Source organism: Triticum aestivum, chromosome 5A (assembly GCF_018294505.1).
Source record: "Triticum aestivum cultivar Chinese Spring chromosome 5A, IWGSC CS RefSeq v2.1, whole genome shotgun sequence".
Lineage (NCBI taxonomy): Eukaryota > Viridiplantae > Streptophyta > Magnoliopsida > Poales > Poaceae > Triticum > Triticum aestivum.
Window position 1 is genome coordinate 422,190,797 of NC_057806.1, and position 21,589 is coordinate 422,212,385.

Sequence of the window (21,589 nt, forward strand, 5' to 3'; positions counted from 1 at the left end):
TTGCATCGAGGGCACGAGGGTGCGAACACCTGGCTAATTTTCGTAAAACCAACGAAGAGGAGTTGGTGGACGGTACCAAAAATAATCTATAAGTTAACCTACGAAAAAAACCGGACGAAAATGATGGGACGAAAATTGACCAGCGGAGACTACCAACTGCTTCATTAGGAGTAGAGATAACCTATGAAAAAAAACCAGACGAAAGTGATGGGACGAAAATTGACCGGCGGAGACTACCAACTGCTCTATTAGGAGTAGAGATTCTCCCCCATCATGTGAAGTGTGAGGGGAAATCGTAACCCTAGAGCCCAAAACTGACATGGCGCCCTCGCGCCGCCGCGCGCGGTCGAGCGAGCCGGCGGCGGACCTGCTGACCTCCCTGCCGCCGCCCCTGCTCGACAGCATCCTCACCCGCCTCGGCCTCCGCGACGCCGTCCGCACCTCCGCGCTCTCTCGCGCCTGGCGCCGCCGTTGGGTGGACCTCCCCTGCGTTCTCCTTCGCTACCCCGGCAACATCTCGAATTTCTCCATCCATTCCCTCGACAAGCACTCCGTCCGCCGCGTCGACGACTGGCTCATCGCCCTGTGCAACCGCGGCGTCAGGTCCATCGACCTCCAGGCCCCAGGCTTGGCCATTCATTCTTCTGTCTTCTTATGCACGAGTCTCGTGTGCCTGGAGCTGCACTTGTGCTCGATACCTCCTCTCCCCGTGGAATTCACTGGCTTCCCCGTGCTCAAGCAGCTCAAACTCATGGTCGTCAAATTCCCTCCGAATGGGGAGATCCAACTGGAGGCAATTATCAACGCGTCACCCTTGCTTGATACCCTGACTCTTTCCTATGTCGATACACGCAGCGAGGCCTTGCCCGGTTGGGTGATTGGGGGGGGCCAATCTCCGGAGCCTAACTATCGTTTCCAATGATAATCATGGCTGGCAAGTCGCCGAGCTACCAAATCTCCACGAAGCCACCATCAATTTGGAATACTGTGATAACTTTAGTGATTTCGGAGGACTTCTTGCTGGGCTTGCTCAAGCTCGGAAGCTCACTCTAAATAAGTGCTACCCATCTGTACTTTTCTTTCTACCTCTTATATCGATTGTCGGTAATTGCTGTCACTCGAAATAGATAACTAACCGAGCTGATAGATACTAGGCAATAGGGGGTATAATCTGTAAATCTGGGTCCTGGGTTTGTGCCTCGTAAGTTGTTTCACACATCGAAGGGGGCAGGGATCCTGTGGAGTTGGGATGAATCTGGCTTATGTGCAACTATGTTCCCCTTCCTATTCATTTATTCAATAACTGTGCACTTATTCATAAGATAGTACTTTAATGTTATGTACGAAATGCCTTTTCTGGGAATCATTTGTAACCGTTTCAAATGTTTATTTTGGTCCACACAAAAATAAATGTAAAAAATAAACTTTATATAACATCAGGCAACAGAAGTTGAATATGTAAATCTGGGTACTGGGTGGTGTTTTACACTTCTTAGGGTTAGGGAGCCTGTAGAGTTGGGATTAATCTGGCTTATGTGTGACTGTTTCCCAGTGTTTCTAGGACTGTGCACTTACATTCAGAACATACTGTAACGTTATGTGCGAAATGCCTTTTCCAGCAAGCATTTGTAATAGTTTTAAATGCTTTCTCTGCTCCGCACAACGAGATGAGTAAAAATAAACTCTCTATTGTGTTGTTGTTCGTGTTAAGTGGCGATCCGAATAATATTCTAATCAAATAGTGACGTTCGGATTATTAAGGCACTGTAGCGTTTCTAACATTTGTAGCCTGCTCATTTTCCGTAGGGGTGTGAATTCTTTTGTTCTAAACAGAGATACTCAGTGCTTCCAATTTGTTCAAAATGTTCTTGCAATTTTAGCATTACGAGCAATGCATAAATTATATCAATGGTGGAATAGTTATCATTTGCATTTGCATTAAGTTTTGTATCTTAACATTTGTTTTGTACAGTTCACAGAGGATCATATCCTGGAAACACTTCCATGCACCTTTGACAACTTAAAGAGTTTAACCCTCTGGACTCACTTTGAGGAAATGCCTACCATTTTGTCAACCTTTTGCATGTTGAGGAATGCTCCTAACCTTGAAGAACTTGATATAATGGTACAAACTAAACACACTGCCTTGTATGTTTATCCTACATATGTTGTTTTGGAGGTTGGCATGCTACTCGTGTGATTTATACGTTTGGTTTGTTTTTCAAGATTGATGTTTTTTCGGATGAGGAAAATGAAGCAAATGGGGAGTTTCAGAATGCACAATGGACCGATGACATGTGTCCCAACCTTCAAGTTGTGCGATTGACGGGTGTTCTCTGTTCGTCAAATGAAATGTGTTTTATACAGCTTCTTTTATCTAAAGCTACAGCTCTTCGCATGATGTCTATTACTCTTGGTTACGGAAGCTTAAAGTCTAGTGAGGATGCACTGCGCGAACTGATAACATATAGAAGAGCTTCACCCCATGCTCAAATCTTCTTCGACAAGGAGACTTAAACTTCAGCTATCAAATGTACGTACCATGTATTATTATTGGATAATTTGTGGAGTACTCCCTCTGTAAAGAAATATAAGAGCGTTTAGATCACTACTTATATTTCTTTACGGAGGGAGTACCTAGTAAGGCCCCGCTTGGCATCGGTGTATTTTTATACACCTGTATTTATTTTACAGGTGTATAATACCGGCCACACTTGATTTTCAACTGGAAAGAGAAACGACCGATGGAGGTATCAGGTATGTATATTTTACAGGGGTATGGCGCTGTGAAAGGCCAATCCAATCAGGGCCTAAATTCATATTTCAGTTAGCCCTTGTGGCACTTTACATTAGATGCTACTCCCTCCGATCCAAAATAAGTGTTGTGGTTTTAGTTCAATTTTTTCCTAAAACAACGACACTTATTTTGTATCGGAGGGAGTACTACCCTTTTCTATACCTGAGAGGATGGTATTGATACTCAGGAGGGAGGGAGAGATTACAAGATCAGGGTAATGAGGATAGTAGTGTGAGGATTGTGGTTGAAAGTTGAAGGGATATGAACAAGGGAAACTACATGTTAATTGTAGTGATTTCTGGATATTCTGTCCAAGGTTTTCTTTGCAGATCATGCTCCCTTTTTTTTCTTTACAAGAGAACTGGAATTGTTAATGACACGAGAACACAGTGGACTAGATGTCTCTGTGCCTCTCTTTTATGCTGGGGTAATGTTTTTGTGCCTTGACATGCATTTCGAATACAAGACACACAGATAGGCAGTGAAAGCATTGTTCTGAAGTCATGTGGGTGTATTGCATACAAAAAATAAAGAAAACTTGGTAGTGATCCAACATCTGGTTGGCTAGAGTTCAGATTGAGTGTTAAAGCTTCATGCTTCATGCTTCACAAAATGTGTTACTCATGCTGCTACATTGTTATTATTATTGTTTCTAATATAGTTTTGTGGTTTTGTAGTGATGCCTTGCATTCGATATCATATGCTTTACATCTTGTAATTATTTGGATAAGGCCACAAAGTGACCGTTTGCTCTCCTTTTGCAGGCAAATAGGGTGCATTTCTGGGCATGTGCAGACGACATTCATGTTGCTTCGCCTGTTTAAGATGTTGTCATTTTCATCTCCATCATTCGGGTCACTTGAAGAGAACAGAAATATCGGGTCATGTTCAGTTACCAGCATTCCGGACTCGCAGGGAGGTAGCTAATGTTCCTTTTAAATGTAGCTAATGTTAAGGAGAACAATGGTTCCCAGGGGCACAAGTGAAATGACACTGCCGGGAAGGCAGGTGCACCAACCGTGGCTTCACGGAATTGAACAATCCCCGGCATGAGCTGATCCATGGAGGTTGGCTCTCATGTCTCATCGGCACCATAGCGACTTTGTGAGTGGCAATTAATTGATAAGAGTACGTGTGCTAGAATAGCATAGTCCGTGTTGACCTACGCTCAGCTGAATCGTTGATTCGTGGATAAGTGTACGCTCACACAGAGTACATATCAGTTTTTAAGCCGCCTATCCATCATTGATATCCAGGAATCGTGCGTGCCATACGCGTAGATGGTGGTTGGCGGAGGGCTACCATACGACAAACTGCACAACTAGATCAGGTTTTTTCTGCCAAGAGCTACTCAGATGTTCAAACACGACGAAATTTGGCATGGAGTATTTGTTTTTGAATTTGCTCTTCACCGGGAGCAGACGAGCCTGGGTTCATATTTGAATATTCGTTTTTTCCCTTGTTACTCTTGTGCACCTTACGATATGCACCCAACCACCTTACGATATGCACCCAACAACTCGTAGCCTTCTTCGTCCTCCAGCAGAGCCGCGTCATCCCCCTCACTAGTGACGCTGAGGTTGTCCATGATGTCCCCATGCAGCTAGTGACGCCGAGGTTGTCCATGGTGTTCCCATGCAGAGCTCGGCCGTTGTCTAATTCGAGCGACACTCAAAACGAAAAGGCCTCTCGCTTGTGCCTACAAACCCTAGGCCTCACCTGGGTCGGTGACACCACGACCAGCCGTGTCAGTCTTAGTATTCGGCGAGGTCCTGGCTTGGCATTGCGAGGGATGCCACGGCTGGTCGCGACGCTGCCCTTCTCAGCCTTGCTGCCTTCTCCACATAATTGACTAAGAGCAACTTTAGCAGACACCGCATCCCGTCCCGGCCCGCAAAATAACCGCCAAATTACGGGTCGGGGCGGGAAAACATGCCCGATCAGATCCCGCATCCCGCCCCAGCCCGTAAAAATTTTTACGGGGCGCGGCAAATCTTCTCCCTCAACCTCTATCTTCATGGGTTGGAAGCCCGACCCGAGCTGAACCTCTATCCGCAGCGAGATTTGGAGGGAGGGACATTTTCGCGCGCCCTTTCCCGCTACCCCCACCCTCCGTCACCATTGCCCCGCCTCCGCACGCTCCGGTGCTTCCTCCCCGGCCGTCCCTCGCCGGCGTCGCCGCCATGGACGACCCTATGCTGTCCCCCGTCGAGGTCGCGCACGCTCCTTCCCCAGGGGCGGATCTCGTTGCCGGCCATGTTGGCCCCGCCGCCGTCGCCCAAGCAAACGCCGCGCCTGCCCGCAAGCGGCAGGGCAACATGGTCGTGCAGGGCCGGAATCCGGCTGCCCCCACCTCGATGGTCCGCGCTCCGGGCGCCAACGCGGCAGCGCGATCCTGGCCAGCGGTGGAGAAGGTCGGCAAGGTCGCGTGCGTAAAGCGGAGGAAGATTCCGGCTACAAAGAAGCCACCTTCTTCATCGTCTCACTCCACCCCCCCGCAAGGACGTGCTCCGGCGATGCCGTTCAACGGTGCCGCTCCCCCGCAAGTGAGGTGTTTGACGAAATAGCCGGAAGGTATGCGTCTTCGGTCATGGCCATTTCCTTTCATTTTTCGCCATTATCCTCGATAGCTCGTGACTTGTTATTGTTCGCTATAGCGGTGGTTCAAACAATGCAACAACCGAGTTCGTGAACTTGTTGGACACGAACGCGGTTGACATTGATCAAGCCTCGTTCGCCGCATTCGACTACAATGAAACGGAGGGCGGCATGGATGATCATGGTTCTAAGGATGAATTGAAGGAGATTGATACGTCTCCAACGTATCTATATTTTTTGATTGCTTCATGCTATATTATCTTCTGTTTTGGACATTATTGGGCTTTATTATTCACTTTTATATTATTTTTGGGACTAACCTATTAACCGGAGGCCCAACCTAGAATTGTTATTTTTTTTACCTATTTTAGGGTTTCGAAGAAAAGGAATATCAAACGGAGTCCAAATGGAATGAAACCTTCGGGAACGTGATTTTTGGAACGAGCAAGATCCAAGAGACTTGGACCATACGTCAAGCAACCAACAAGGAGGCCACGAGGTAGGGGACGCGCCCTCCACCCTCGTGGGCCCCCTGTTGCTCCAACGACATACTAATTCCTCCTATATATACCTACGTACCCCCAAACGATCAGATACGGAGCCAAAACCCTAATTCCACCGCCGTAACTTTCTGTATCCACGAGATCCCATCTTGGGGCCTGTTCCGGAGCTCCGCCTGAGGGGGCATCGATCATGGAGGGCTTCTACATCAACACCATAGCCTCTTCGATGAAGTGTGAGTAGTTCACCTCAGACCTTCGGGTCCATAGTTATTAGCTAGATGGTTTCTTCTCTCTTTTTGGATCTCAATACAAAGTTCTCCCCCTCTCTTGTGGAGATCTATTCGATGTAATCTTCTTTTTGCGGTGTGTTTGTTGAGACCGATGAATTGTGGGTTTATGATCAAGTTTATCTATGAACAATATTTGAATTTTCTCTGAATTCTTTTATGTATGATTAGTTATCTTTGCAGGTCTCTTCGAATTATCAGTTTGGTTTGGCCTACTAGATTGATCTTTCTTGCAATGGGAGAAGTGCTTAGCTTTGGGTTCAATCTTGCGGTGTTCTTTTCCAGTGACAATAGGGGCAGCAAGGCACGTATTATATTATTGCCATCGAGGATAACAAGATGGAGTTTTCATCATATTGCATGAGTTTATCCCTCTACATCATGTCATCTTGCTTAAGGCATTACTCTGTTCTTATGAACTTAATACTCTAGATGCATGCTGGATAGCGGTCGATGTGTGGAGTAATAGTAGTAGATGCAGGTAGGAGTCGGTCTACTTGTCTCGGACGTGATGCCTATATACATGATCATACCTAGCTAGATATTCTCATAACTATGCTCAATTCTGTCAATTGTTCAAGAGTAATTTGTTCACCCACCGTAAAATACTTATGCTCTTGAGAGAAGCCACTAGTGAAACCTATGGCCCCCGGGTCTATCTTCATCATATTAATCTTCCAACACTTTGCTTTTATTTTACTTTGCATCTTTATCATAAAAATACCAAAAATATTATTTTATCATATCTATCAGATCTCACTCTCATAAGTGACCGTGTAGGGATTGACAACCCCTTATCGCGTTGGTTGTGAGAATTTATTTGTTTTGTGTAGGTGCGATAGAAGAAATTAATGTTTTGAGTGGAAAGATGGATGAACTTATGAAATTATTTGCTAATAAAAGTGTTTATTCTGATCCTAATGATATGCATTTGTCTATTTTGATTGAGAATAATAATGAATCTATGGATGTGAATTTTGTTGGTAGGAACAATTTTGGTAACAACACGTATAGAGGAAACTTTAATCCTAGGGCTTATCCTAGTAATTCCTCCAATAATTATGGTAATTCCTACAACTATTCTTATGAAATTTTTAATAAGATGCCCTCTGATTTTGAATCTGATATTAAAGAATTTATTACTTCGCAAAAGAATTTCAATGCTTTGATTGAAGAAAAATTGCTTAAGATTGATGAGTTGGCTAGGAACGTTGATAGAATTTCTCTTGATGTTGATTTTTTGAAACTTAGATCTATTTCTCCTAAGCATGATATTAATGAGTCTCTCACATCCATGAGAATTTCCATTGATGAGTGCAAAGAAAGAACCGCTAGGATACGTGCTAAGAAAGACTCCTTTATAAGAGCGTGTTCTTCTAGTTTCCATGATAATAAAGATGAAGATCTAAAAGTTATTGATGTTTCCCCTATTAAATTTTTGTTTTGCAATATGAATCTTGATAATGATGGGACTGAATATGATCCATCTTTACCTAGAAGGCATTCCAAAAATTTGGAGTTTTTAGATCTTGAAGCTAAATTTGATAAAAGTGGGATTGAAGAGATCAAAACTCTAGATGTTGATGAACCTGCTATTTTGGATTTCAAAGAATTTAATTATGATAATTGCTCTTTGATAGATTGTATTTCCTTGTTGCAATCTGTGCTAAATTCTCCTCATGCTTATAGTCAAAATAAAGCTTTTACCAAACATATCGTTGATGCTTTGATGCAATCTTATGAAGAAAAACTTGAGTTGGAAGTTTCTATCCCTAGAAAACTTTATGATGGGTAGGAACCAACTATTGAAATTAAAATTAAAGATCATGAATGCTATGCTTTGTGTGATTTGGGTGCTAGTGTTTCCACGATTCCAAAGACTTTGTGTGTTTTGTTAGGTTTCCGTGATTTTGATGATTGCTCTTTAAACTTGCACCTTGCGGATTCCACTATTAAGAAACCTATGGGAAGAATTAATGATGTTATTATTGTTGCAAATAGGAATTATGTGCCCGTAGATTTTATCGTTCTTGATATAGATTGCAATCCTTCATGTCCTATTATTCTTGGTAGACCTTTCCTTAGAACGATTGGTGCAATTATTTATATGAACGAAGAAAATATTAGATTCCAATTTCCGTTAAGGAAAGGCATGGAACACTTTCCTAGAAAGAAAATTAAATTATCTTATGAATCTATTATAAGAGCCACCTATGGATTGCCTACCAAAGATGGCAATACCTAGATCTATCCTTACTTTTATGCCTAGCTATGGGCGTTAAACGATAGCGCTTGTTGGGAGGCAACCCAATTTTATTTTTATTCCTTGATTTTTTTTCTCCTGTTTAGTAATAAATAATTTATCTAACCTCTGTTTTGGTTGTGTTTTTTGTGTTTAATTTATGTTTGTGCCAAGTAGAACCGTTGGTAAGACTTGGGGAAAGTCTTGTTAATCTTGCTGTAAAAAACAAAAACTTTAGCGCTCACGAGAACCGCTGCCATTTTTATTTGGAAAGTTCTATTTACTTAATTATTTTTTCAGATGATTAATAGATAAATTACTCATGTGAAGTAATTTATTTTAGAATTTTTGGGGTTCCAGATCTTGCGCTAGCTACAAATTACTACAGACTGTTCTGTTTTTGACAGATTCTGTTTTTCGTGTGTTGTTTACTTATTTTGATGAATCTATGGCTAGTAAAATAGTTTATAAACCATAGAGAAGTTGGAATACAGTAGGTTTAACATCATTATAAATAAAGAATGATTTCATTACAGTACCTTGAAGTGGTCCTTTGTTTTCTTTCGCTAATGGAGCTCACGAGATTTTCTACTTTAAGTTTTATGTTGTGAAGTTTTCAAGTTTTGGGTAAAGATTTGATGGATTATGAAACAAGGATGGCAAGAGCCTAAGCTTGGGGATGCCCATGGCACCCTGAAGATAATCTAAGTACACCTAAAAGCCTAAGCTTGGGGATGCCCCGGAAGGCATCCCCTCTTTCGTCTACTTCTATCGGTAACTTTACTTGGAGCTATATTTTTATTCACCACATGATATGTGTTTTGCTTGGAGCGTCTTGTATGATTTGAGTCTTTGATTTTTAGTTTACCACAATCATCTTTGCTGTATACACCTTTTCAGAGAGACACACATGATTCGGAAATTATTAGAATACTCTATGTGCTTCACTTATATCTTTTGAGTTATATAGTTTTGCTCTAGTACTTCACTTATATCTTTTAGAGCACGGTGGTGGATTTGTTTTATAGAAACTATTGATCTCTCATGCTTCACTTAGATTATTTTGAGAGTCTTAAATAGCATGGTAATTTGCTTAAATAATCCTAATATGCTAGGTATACAAGATTAATAATAAAATTCTCTTATGAGTGTGTTGAATACTATGAGAAGTTTGATACTTGATAATTGTTTTGGGATATGGAGATGGTGATATTAGAGTCATGCTAGTTGAGTAGTTGTGAATTTGAGAAATACTTGTGTTAAAGTTTGTGATTCTCGTAGCATACATGTATGATGAACCGTTATGTGATGAAGTCGGAGCATGATTTATTTATTGATCGTCTTCCTTATGAGTGGCGGTCAGGGACGAGCGATGGTCTTTTCCTACCAATCTATCCCCCTAGGAGCATGCACATAATACTTTACTTTGATAACTTGTAGATTTTTGCAATAAGTATATGAGTTCTTTATGACTAATGTTGAGTCCATGGATTATACGCACTCTCACCCTTCCACCATTGCTAGCCTCTCTAATACCGCGCACCTTTCGCCGGTATCATACACCCACCATATACCTTCCTCAAAACAGCCACCATACCTACCTATCATGGCATTTTCATAGCCATTCCGAGATGTATTGCCGTGCAACTTTCCACCGTTCCGTTTACTATGACACGCTCCATCATTGTCATATTGCTTTGCATAATCATGTAGTTGACATTGTATTTGTGGCAAAGCCACCATTCATAATTCTTTCATACATGTCACTCTTGAGTCATTGCATATCCTGGTACACCACCGAGGCATTCATATAGAGTCATATCTTGTTCTAAGTATCGAGTTGTAATTCTTGAATTGTAAGAAAATAAAAGTGTGATGATCATCATTATTAGAGCATTGTCCCAGTGAGGAAAGGATGATGGAGACTATGATTCCCCCACAAGTCGGGATGAGACTCCGAACGAAAAATAAAAAAATAAAAATAAAAAAGAGGCCATAAAAAAGAGAGAAAATACCCAAATAAAAAAAGAGAGAAAAAGAGAGAAGGGACAATACTACTATCCTTTTACCACACTTGTGCTTCAAAGTAGCACCGTGATCCTCATATTAGTGAGTCTCCTATGTTATCACTTTCATATACTAGTGGAAAATTTTCGTTATAGAACTTGGCTTGCATATTCCAATGATGGGCTTCCTCAAAATGCCCTAGGTCTTCGTGAGCAAGCGAGTTGGATGCACACCCACTTAGTTTTTTTAGCTTTCATATACTTATAGCTCTAGTGCATCCGTTGCATGGCAATCCCTACTCGCTCACATTGATATCTATTGATGGGCATCTCCATAGCCCGTTGATACGCCTAGTTGATGTGAGACTATCTTCTCCCTTTCGTCTCCTCCACAACCACCATTCTATTCCACCTAAAGTGCTATGTCCATGGCTCACGCTCATGTATTCCGTGAAGATTGAAAAAGTTTGAGAATGTCAAAAGTATGCAACAATTGCTTGGCTTGTCATCGGGGTTGTGCATGATTTAAATACTTCGTGTGGTGAAGATAGAGCATAGCCAGACTATATGATTTTGTAGGTATAACTTTCTTTGGCCATGTTATTTTGAGAAAACATAATTGCTTAATTAGTATGCTTGAAGTATTATTATTTTCTATGTCAATATTGAACTTTTGTCTTGAATCTTTCAGAACTAAATATTCACACCACAATTAAGAAGAATTACATTGAAATTATGTCAAGTAGCATTCCACATCAAAAATTCTGTTTTTATCATTTACCTACTCGAGAACGAGCCGGAATTAAGTTTGGGGATGCTTGATACGTCTCCAACGTATCTATAATTTTTGATTGCTCCATGCTATATTATCTTCTGTTTTGGACATTATTGGACTTCATTATCCACTTTTATATTATTTTTGGGACTAACCTATTAACCGGAGGCCCAGCCTAGAATTGCTGTTTTTGCCTATTTTAGTGTTTCGAAGAAAAGGAATATCAAACGGAGTCCAAACGGAATGAAACCTTCGGGAACGTGATTTTTGGAACGAACAAGATCCAGGAGAGTTGGACCCTACGTCAAGCAACCAACAGGGAGGCCACGAGGTAGGGGGCGCGCCTACCCCCCAGGCGCGCCCTCCACCCTTGTGCCCCCCTGTTGCTCCAACGACATACTTCTTCCTCCTATATATACCTACGTACCCCCAAACGATCAGATACGGAGCCAAAACTCTAATTCCACCGTCGTAACTTTCTGTATCCACAAGATCCCATCTTGGGGCCTATTTCGGAGCTCCGCCGGAGGGGGCATCGATCACGGAGGGCTTCTACATCAACACCATAGCTTCTCTGATAAAGTGTGAGTAGTTTACCTCAGACCTTCCGGTCCATAGTTATTAGCTAGATGGCTTCTTCTCTCTTTTTGGATCTCAATACAAAGTTCTCCCCCTCTCTTGTGGAGATCTATTCGATGTAATCTTCTTTTTGCGGTGTGCTTGTTGAGACCGATGAATTATGGGTTTATGATCAAGTTTATCTATGAACAATATTTGAATCTTCTCTGAATTCTTTTATGTATGATTGGTTATCTTTGCAAGTCTCTTTGAATTATCAGTTTGGTTTGGCCTACTAGATTGATCTTTCTTGCAATGGGAGAAGTGCTTAGCTTTGGGTTCAATCTTGCGGTGTCCTTTCCCAGTGACAGTAGGGACAGCAAGGCACGTATTGTATTGTTGCCATCGAGGATAACAAGATGGGGTTTTCATCATATTGCATGAGTTTATCCATCTACATCATGTCATCTTGCTTAAGGTGTTACTCTGTTCTTATGAACTTAATACTCTAGATGCATGCTGGATAGCGGTCGATGTGTGGAGTAATAGTAGTAGATGCAGGCATGAGTCGGTCTACTTGTCTCGGATGTGATGCCTATATACATGATCATACCTAGATATTCTCATAACTATGCTCAATTCTGTCAATTGCTCAACAGTAATTTGTTCAACCACTGTAAAATACTTATGCTCTTGAGAGAAGCCACTAGTGAAACCTATGGTCTCCGGGTCTATCTTCATCATATTAATCTTCCAATACTTTGTTTTTATTTTACTTTGCATCTTTATCATAAAAATACCAAAAATATTATCTTATCATATCTATCAGATCTCACTCTTGTAAGTGACCTGTAGGGATTGACAACCCCTTATCGCGTTGGTTGCGAGGATTTATTTGTTTTGTGTAGGTGCGAGGGACTCGCGTGTAGCCTTCTACTGGATTGATACCTTGATTCTCAAAAACTGAGGGAAATACTTACGCTACTTTGTTGCACCACCCTTTCCTCTTCAAGGGAAAACCAACGCAAGTGCTCAAGAGGTAGCAGAGATCGAAGCGGAAGCGTATGAGCAATCAAAAACAAAAACTGGGAAAAGCATAAGATCGAAGAACTACACGATCTTGGAAGATCAAGCTTTGATCAAAGTATGGAGTTTGGTGTCTCTTGATGCATGCACGGAAACTTCTCAAACCGCCAAGAGATATTGGCAAAGGATCGAAGGTCAATACTTCCGCATTATGGCAAAGCATCCCAATAGGACTCCACACACATTTCGGTCGCTTCAAGGGCGTTGGGAGAATATCAAACCAATGTGCAGCGTTGGGCAGCTTGCATGGAGCAAGTACGCAATGCACCTCCAAGTGGCACCGTTGAGTCCGACTATGTAAGTTTGTTTTGCCTTTGTTCAAGTTGTGCATCATCATATTTGCATCATGGGAAATGATTGCATCACTTTGTTCACATTTTGTAGGATAAGATTGCTCAACATAGATACAAGGACATGGAAGTTTCGGAAGGCAAATTCTTCAAACTAGAGCATTGTTGGGAGTTGCTCCAAAAGTGCGAGAAGTGGAAGTTGATCGACAAAGAGTCCTGATCAAAGAGAGGCTCACTTACAAACATGGATGAAGATGAGGATGATGATGGCCCAAGAAATTTGCACAAGCCCGATGGCGACAAGAAGACCAAAGAGAAGATGAAGAGAGAGCAAGAAGCATCAAGCTTGAGGGAGAAGATTGATGCCATGGTGCAATCAAACGAGTCGATGTTGTTGAAGTCGTTGAAGATCAAGAAAGAGTTGGCCGAGAAGAAGGCAAAAGAGAAGCAAGAAAAGTGGCAATTGCTCAAAGAAGAGGGGCTGCGCAAAGCTGCCATTGAGGAGAGAAGAGCACGCGCTGCAGAAAACAAAGCCATGTCCAAGCTGCTCGCCGAAGAGAACAAGATCATGTCAATGAACCGCAATGACATGGACGATCTCACCAAAACATGGCATGATATGGCAAGGAGAGAAATCTTGAAGAGGAGAATGGTTGCGTCGGCCGGTGCGTGCTACAGTTCCGGAGATGTTTTCTCCGCTCCATATGATGGCAATCTTGATGATTTCGGTGCGGGAGTTGGAACAAGCGCAGGAGGTGGATCCGGTGGTGGCGATGAACTTCAAGATGGACTCGATGACGCGGAGTAATGATCGACCAAGATGATGTCGGACATGGGCGCAAACTTTTGCAGGGCCTTCTTTTGCGTTTGCCGTAATGAACTTGGCTTTTATTTACGCGTAAAACTGTGTTATGTCGTTTGAATTTGAACTTATTTGTGAAACCCTATATCAAATGCAAGATTTGCAGTTTTTCTGTTTGCGGGTCGTCGCGGTGGTGTCCGAGCAAAACCCGCAGAAGCCGATCCGTAAAAAAATATATTCCGTGAATATACTTTTATGCGGGTCTGTTTGAGGAGTCTAATCTGTGACCGTCCGCGCCGGCGCGCAAATGCGGTTTTGCGCGAACTGCAAACGCGTTTTACGGGCCAGCGAGATGCGGGGTCTGTTAGAGTTGCTTTAAGACGAGGAAAAATGTTAGGTGTCTGATCAAGTAACAAACTGAACTTTTTCTGACTTACCATGAACATTTTGTATACAACATATGTTTGCAACTTCTTAAAGCTACTGCCCAAAAGGTAAAATGTTTAAATACAAATGTGTCTTCTGGAAGAGAAAGTCCATGCAGCTGTCTCCCATAGGTTGATGACTAGTAGTTTCTACCAATCATATTACAGCAATACGTACCACGTGAATCATAAGACACCCAAGATATTATCATCTCCACCGCAGGCTGCAGGCGAAGTCGGCCAAACCAAACAAGTGCACGTCCCGCCCCTTGATGTGATGCGCTGCACGTCTCGCAAGTTCGCCGCCAGTTTCGCAGCGATTGGCGATACGCAAGATGCGTATATATAAGCATCCCCGTATGCGCACTAATCTTAGCCCTCCATGTATAATACTCCACAGCTTTTCCTTGCCCCGCAGGCCACATTCTTTGGCCGGAGTTAGCTGAGCAGCGGATTTACTAATGGGGCGGAGGCTGCCGGCGTTGTGCCGCGGCCGGGCGGCGACGCGGGTCAGGAAGCGAGTGCAGCGCGTGAGCTACTGCTCCCCCTCCTCGTCGTCCTCCTCCTCCAAGCTGCCGCCTTCGGTGACCAGCAAGGTGAGGAGTGACGGTGGCGCAGGAAACGGACGCTGCTACGGCGGCGGCAATGGCGCGTCCATGGTTGACGTCGTGGGCGGCAAGAAGGACGGCGGCGGGCGGCGGGTGATGGTTGTCGCCGACGGGCGGGCGGAGGCGGTGGGCGCGCTCGAGTGGGCGCTGTCGCAGACCGTCCGGAGCAATGACGCCGTCGTCCTCCTCGCCGTCGTCAAGCCGGCCCCGGCAGATGGTGAGTCACCGTACCGCGTTAGCCAGTGATGTACATGAGCGAAAATCTATTACTACACACTAGCACTGTATTTTCTGTTGTGGGAGTTTGTTGAAATTGACGTAAAATAATTCTGATATGATTGCTACAGCGGATGATTCATCCTGCGTGAAGATGTCAAGGACGAGATGCTATGAAAACCTTAATGCCATGAGGAGCTTGTGTGAGTCGACCAGGCCAGAGGTATATATATACATACTTTATTTCACTGCTAGTATAAAGCGAGAGAATATCAAACTGGAAGCTAGTTCTAAAAGGCAGCGACCCATTTAGCGCATTTCGCGCCGAATTTCGGCCGAACGCGTAAAGGTGCTCAATAATTGAGCTAAGCTGCCAGTAGGCTGTAGGAATGAATTTATTTGCTTTTGGCACCTTCCATGCCTTTCCAAGACGAGAAAGCAATTCCGCAATAGTAAATGGTGGTAGTGGATCAACATTGCGCCTTGCGCCCATGATTGATTGATTGGCCTATGATGACAAAAGAATCATCAACGCTTGTGCAGGTGAAGGTGGAGGTGTGCGTGACGGAGGCGGATGAGCGCGCGCCGGCGGTGGTGGACGCCGCGAGGCGGCACGGCGCGTCGCTGCTCGTGCTCGGCCAGCGCCGGCGGGCGGCCACGGCGCGGTGGATCCTGGGCCTGTGGCCGGCGGCGGAGCGTCGGTGCGGCCGGCGGTGGCAGAGGGGCCTGGTGGAGTACTGCATCGAGCACGCGCCGTGCGAGGCGCTGGGCGTGCGCCGCCGGAACTCCGGCGGGTACCTCGTCTCCAGCAGGCGCCACAGGGACTTCTGGCTCCTCGCTTAGTTCTTCACCCCATCGGCTCAACCGTCCTAACTGCTGCTAGCAGTTAAAGTAGGAGGGAATCGAGAGATTGAAGAATACTTACATTTCTAAGGATATACGTGATGGAACAATGCATGCTGCTAGCTGAAGTATTATCCCACTCTCTTTTGTTAACAAAATACCCATTATGCTAAATTTAGTGAGCCACTGAAATTTAAGTGAGAAGCGTAAAAGCATCTCTAGCCAATCCCTCCCTAAAATTTTCGTTATGAGGAGTTCAAGAAGGCTAGCCTAGTACGTTGATCGAATCTTCTTTTGCATTCAGAAGAGAGGTTGTGGGCTATCACATACCGGAGTCATTAATTAAGCAGGTCAGATGGTCTTGGTAGGGCTCGAACGTGTCCCTATTGCGCTGGGCCATTCCTCATAAGGCCGACAAATGATTACCGGATCATCGGTCTATTCTATCTCACTTCATCATTTTGAATTTGGAAGAGAAATGCCGAGCTCTTCGCCGTATTTCTAGACATGACGGGGAGACAGTGAATCACCTGTGTTAGAAATATTCGGTTAGTTGATTATCAAAATAAGGTCATTCGGAATTAAAAAACCTGCCGCTTTCTCAACATATCCTATCCCTTGTCCTCTTTAACTCCTCAGAAATTGTACTCCTCGCGTCAGCCATCGCTTGTATTTACTCGATTAGCGGCACTTCTCAGGATAATTTTCCCATCCCCGCGGCTGCCGCTCTCCCCCGCTTGACCGCATCCACTCCAGCGCGACCGTCCTTGTCTCCTTTGGCCAGTACACACCATCATAGACACCTTCTACCACCCGCCGCTCATTTGCCCCGACATTGATTCGGCCGCCGATACTGAAATCAATGCACCTAGGCCCCAGCACCGTTGCATTTTGCTAGGAGTCATGGGAAACCGAACATCGCAGCCACCCTGAGCGTTCCCCGCCACATCGCAGCATGCCTTCCTCCTCTCGCTACTCACATCTCGCTCGTCGTTCGATCACCGCCGCATGCTTGTCCGCTGGTCGGTCGGGCTTGACCCTTGTCCAACAACTCGTCGGCGTACCCCTATCGATCATCAAGTGTGATGACTGTTGCGGCTAGTGTTGCGTCAGGTCTCGAAGATGGTAGAACATCCTGTACGGTTTGTCATCCAGTGTGAACTGGACCAAGTGAGTGCATTTTTGTGTGATTATTTTTCGGTTTAAAGTAAGTTTTGCTCATTGTTCGCTTATTGTATGTAGAAAATGTTGCAACTTTTGGTTTTGGGAAGAAGAGCACATTGATCTATTGATCAAGAGAGGTCTATTGAATGTTGGTGCACTATTTGCTAGAGATAAGATTACAAAGGACGGAATGTACAAGTTTGATGATGCAGAAAAGAAACGAGCATACTATCTAGAGAAGTTAACAGGAAGAGCGAAAATGTTGGCAATGAACATAAGGAGATGGAGAATGTATTGATTGGACTTATAGATGCAGTCAAGTAAGTTATGTTTCTAATGAAGAGTATAATTTCCTTATCGTTTTCTTTTGATCGGTACTCCTAGTGAGAAAGTGGTGAAGTGTGTGTGCCCAATATGTCGTTTAATTGAAGTAATTGAGTAGTATGGTCTACAAAAATAATAATTTGTGTTACTATTTTTAGGAGTTAAGTTTGAGGGTTCAGACGTGAACCACTTTTTTCAACTCACTTTAGTTAATAAAGAGCGTTTTTATTCACTTAAAATTCTAGCAACAAATGCACACAAATCATGATGAGCAACATTCGACCTTATGTATAATTAAGACGCACATAACCAAACACCGATGGTCTGGCAAAAAATAATAAAAAATCGACATATTGGCAACAACATAGTCATGCATGCCCGACACTATGCCTATGTCGAAGGAGGTGGTGGGCCAATCCGGAGATTATGTCGTCACACATGTAGGATAAAACCCGCATTCACACCATCTTGAACAAACATGTTGGTATTACGTTCGATGTAGCTTAGACTACATATAGAGCGAGTGCGTATAGCAGAAAATAACCTGCAAATGAGAAGAGTTTTTGCAATTAAACAACAAATCATTTATAGACAAAGCGATCATAATAAGACATACGCTCCCACCGTTATTACCGTTCTGAACCTATTTGGAATATACCTTCCAACCAATGATAAAAAATATTGGCAAAGCTTATGAACGGATACATATTGGACGCTATTTGAATAACTGACTACATAGAACGCGCAAATTTGCACGGGAAAAGAGATGTTTGATTGAATGAGTGCAAAAGCTAAACTTCTTAGTTCTTGCCAATTGTGATGGACGATGTTTCCTTTGTTTAGCACGACTCCCCTCCATAGATACCAGATGAAGATTTATTTTTAGTGAAATTTTTGACTTTTAAATCTTCTTATTATTATCCATTAGGGCCTCTGAATGCTGGAGTGCATGGTACATAGAAGTCGACTGTAAAGGACCCATATGTAGTGAGGTTTAAGTGAAACACATCTCTTCCTTGTGTCAGATTAATCAACCCCAATTGTGATAAAAGATTTTGCCATGATAAGATGGGGTCAATAAATTTTTGCCTGAAAGAAATATCTGGCGGGGATGAACATAGCACTTGCGCAAGAGTATCATTCTTATCGCGAATAATGCAATACAAACCTGAATAATGTGTTCAAAGGCTAGCATTACCTGGCCAGATGTCCTCCCATAAACGAATCACCGACCCATCTTTTATCACAAATGATCCAAATGATGTCTTTTTGCCATCATTAGACCAACCAAAAAATGTGAGTCACATGCTTTCAATAGGCCCCAGACACAATTTTTTGGCCTAAATATTTATCACATAGCAGGTTTTTTCAAACACGACCATCATTAAGTACTTTAAACAACCATTTACTAAGTGAGACATCATTCGACTTGCAAGTCATTGTAAGTGCATCAAGTGTCTCCTTAGTGTTTTCGAGTATTGAAGGCAAATCTGTTAAGAGACTAATGCGTTTGTGAGTTTACACAGATATTATAGTCCGTGGATATTTGGTTTAACCGACGAAGACGAGCCCTAAAAATGTATTTCTTCAAGTGAAGAAATTGGTGCGGCCCTGTGAAGAAATTGATGTGAAGACTTGGAAGGTTGAAGACTTTGTTTTCGTAGTTTCTTTTCATAGAAAAAATCGTACTATTAAAGGGGGTCTAGGTATATCATATTTTTCAAAGTGATACTCAAATCTATACACACTCTTGCTGCTTCGAGTGAAGCATTTGGAAATCTCCGGAAGAGTGACAAATTTGTTAGCAACAGAGACGTAGTTCTTCCGGTCACTGACGAATTTGATCAGACTGAGGAGTTAGGATTTCGCCAATACGATCCGCCTACCGTGTGGAAATTAAGTGCCCTGATGAAATTGAGAGTTCAATTTTTCCGACCGTTGGTGCGCCGCGTGCCAGTTGTCGAGTAGATTCTTATCCTGACAACGGTCATGTACAAAGGGACATTTATGCCAATTCGTATCGGGTTGCCTCCTAGCTATAAATAGCCGCCCCCACAACCACTTGTTGGTTTGCTTCTCTAGAGAAAAGTTGACACTTGTCATTTGAGAGCAACCCTTCCTCAGACGACTTTGAGAGAAATCCAAATGAGGAAAAACCAACCGGAGCCAAAGTGATTGATCATTACTGAAGAGATTGATCTGTGTGGTTCAACGCATGTTACTTTTGAAGACTATCATTCTTCTGACGGTTAGACGTCATGTTTTGAGCACCCAAGAGTAATTGTGACGTGTCGGTGACTAAGTCTATGAAGGTTTTGAAATTCTACCTTGAAGACTTACCACGAGTGATTGGACGAGGTCTGTTGTGACCTTAGTTCAAGAGGAATATGGTTAAGACTAAGTGTCTTCGGAGTTCAACTCAACCGCCTCAACCAGACGTACAACTGATACAATAACTGAAACTGATCTACCAAATCATCGTGTCATCATCGAGCCCAACTGGTTTCAAATTTATCACCCCCTTACTTTAAGTTATTCCGCTGCTGAAAATTTGTGATATACTTTATAAAGAATTTGAACTCAAGACTTTCATCATACTGTTTTCATTTCTTCAGTTCATCATGCTTGAATGCTTGTATGACTATATGTTCTTCACTTGTATGTATCTCGTATGCATGTTTTCTGTTCTATGATGACTTAGTTCCGTTCGTATTTTTATTTCCTCACTTTGATTTTCGTAAAAATCATCAAAGTTTGATGAATTTCTAAAAATCTCTCATTCACCCTCCCTCTGGGAGTAAACCTGTGCTTTCAGTCATGAATGCCAAGGTCACCCCGGTCTTTTAACCTACACATCGCGCTTCATTTGGTCAATCTATATTTTTCCACTCTCCTTGCCAAAACAGTCAAGACTTGAAAATAATCCAACCCTTACAAGACCACATTTTGTAGTTAAGCATATAGAAACCATATTTGTGGTGACATAATTGACCAAGATTAGACGCCCTTCAAGCAACTTGCCTTTTTCAACTGCTCAACTGTTTCTCTAAGTGCTCCTTCACGTGTTTCCACTTTGCATTTGTGAGACATTGATTATGAATCAAAATTGCCATGTATTTAATTAGGAATTGACCTTGCACACAACCAAACATGTCAATATAATCAGCCATCGCCTCACAAACTTCTCCAAACAAGAACAATTCACCTTTATGAAAATTAATCTTAAGGCTTGAAATTTGCTCAAACAAACTAAGAGCTTTAGGTTTCAAGCCTTATTCAGATTATGTTCCATAAAAAGATTCATATCTTAGGCCATCAAAGGAGGAGGAGATATCCATCGACGTCACATCGGCGTCTGAGTTTACTCTGCTGCAGCTGCAGGCGGAACAATAGTACAATTTGGAGCTCCGGGAGGAGCACCTCGCGGCGATGGCGCCATTGGAGGTCGATCGCACATCCGCCGCTGCCGTCACGCCCATCGTTTAGGCGGACCCGGACATCAACATCAACCAGGTGGTGCCCGGCGTATGTGGAGACCGTTCGCACGCTTTGCCCGTGAGTGTGGTAGCTTCGCATCAATGACGCATAATGCACTTGGCTCTTCGACCTCGTTCATGCTAGCCGCCAATGACGCTGAGGCCGGAACGTCCGACATAGGGTTCCTTGACCTCACCTCCAACATGAATAGTAGAGTAGGAATTTTCGGTTCCCTTTCAGTGTTTTTTAGGTTATTCTGATGTGTAAAAGTTAATTAAAAATCATTGAAAATGTGATGTCCGCTTTATAAGCATTTAGTGACTGTTTTTTTGTATGGTAATACACGTCTCATTTATATAGAATAAAGATCATGTTACAAGGCACGTAAGCACCGACCATACAGGACTGAAAAGATAGGAAATCCTATACAAAATACCAGCGCCTGTCCTTTTCCTTCGACACCATCGAAGTGGCCACCAAAGGGTAGAAAGATAGATAACTTCTTCAGCCAAGCTCAACATTGCTCCATCGCTGATCAACAACTTTAGGGACCTTCAAAGTAGTTTTCCAGAAGCAAAACCATAGCCG

General features: G+C 43.1%; 1 protein-coding gene and 1 long non-coding RNA gene across 2 annotated transcripts; both read left to right on the forward strand.

Moving 5' to 3' along the window:
- The first annotated feature begins 2,694 nt into the window (after window positions 1-2,694).
- Window positions 2,695-3,940, forward strand: LOC123103728 (uncharacterized). Its single transcript, XR_006449946.1, has 2 exons — window positions 2,695-2,757; window positions 3,562-3,940. It is a non-coding gene; the product is annotated as an uncharacterized lncRNA (long non-coding RNA).
- A 10,638-nt stretch (window positions 3,941-14,578) lies between these two features.
- LOC123107047 (uncharacterized) lies at window positions 14,579-16,445 on the forward strand. Its single transcript, XM_044529058.1, has 3 exons — window positions 14,579-15,194; window positions 15,325-15,416; window positions 15,737-16,445. Exons 1-3 carry the CDS (start codon window positions 14,831-14,833, stop codon window positions 16,034-16,036), a joined length of 756 nt encoding a protein of 251 aa, XP_044384993.1. The 5' UTR covers window positions 14,579-14,830; the 3' UTR covers window positions 16,037-16,445.
- The last annotated feature ends 5,144 nt before the right edge of the window (window positions 16,446-21,589 follow it).

Coding starts and splice junctions, on each gene's coding strand:
- LOC123107047 (XM_044529058.1), top strand. CDS start 14,831: ATGGGGCGGAGGCTGCCGGCGTTGTGCCGCGGCCGGGCGGCGACGCGG. Junction 15,195..15,324: donor CAAGCCGGCCCCGGCAGATG/GTGAGTCACCGT, acceptor TGATTGCTACAG/CGGATGATTCATCCTGCGTG. Junction 15,417..15,736: donor GTGAGTCGACCAGGCCAGAG/GTATATATATAC, acceptor ACGCTTGTGCAG/GTGAAGGTGGAGGTGTGCGT.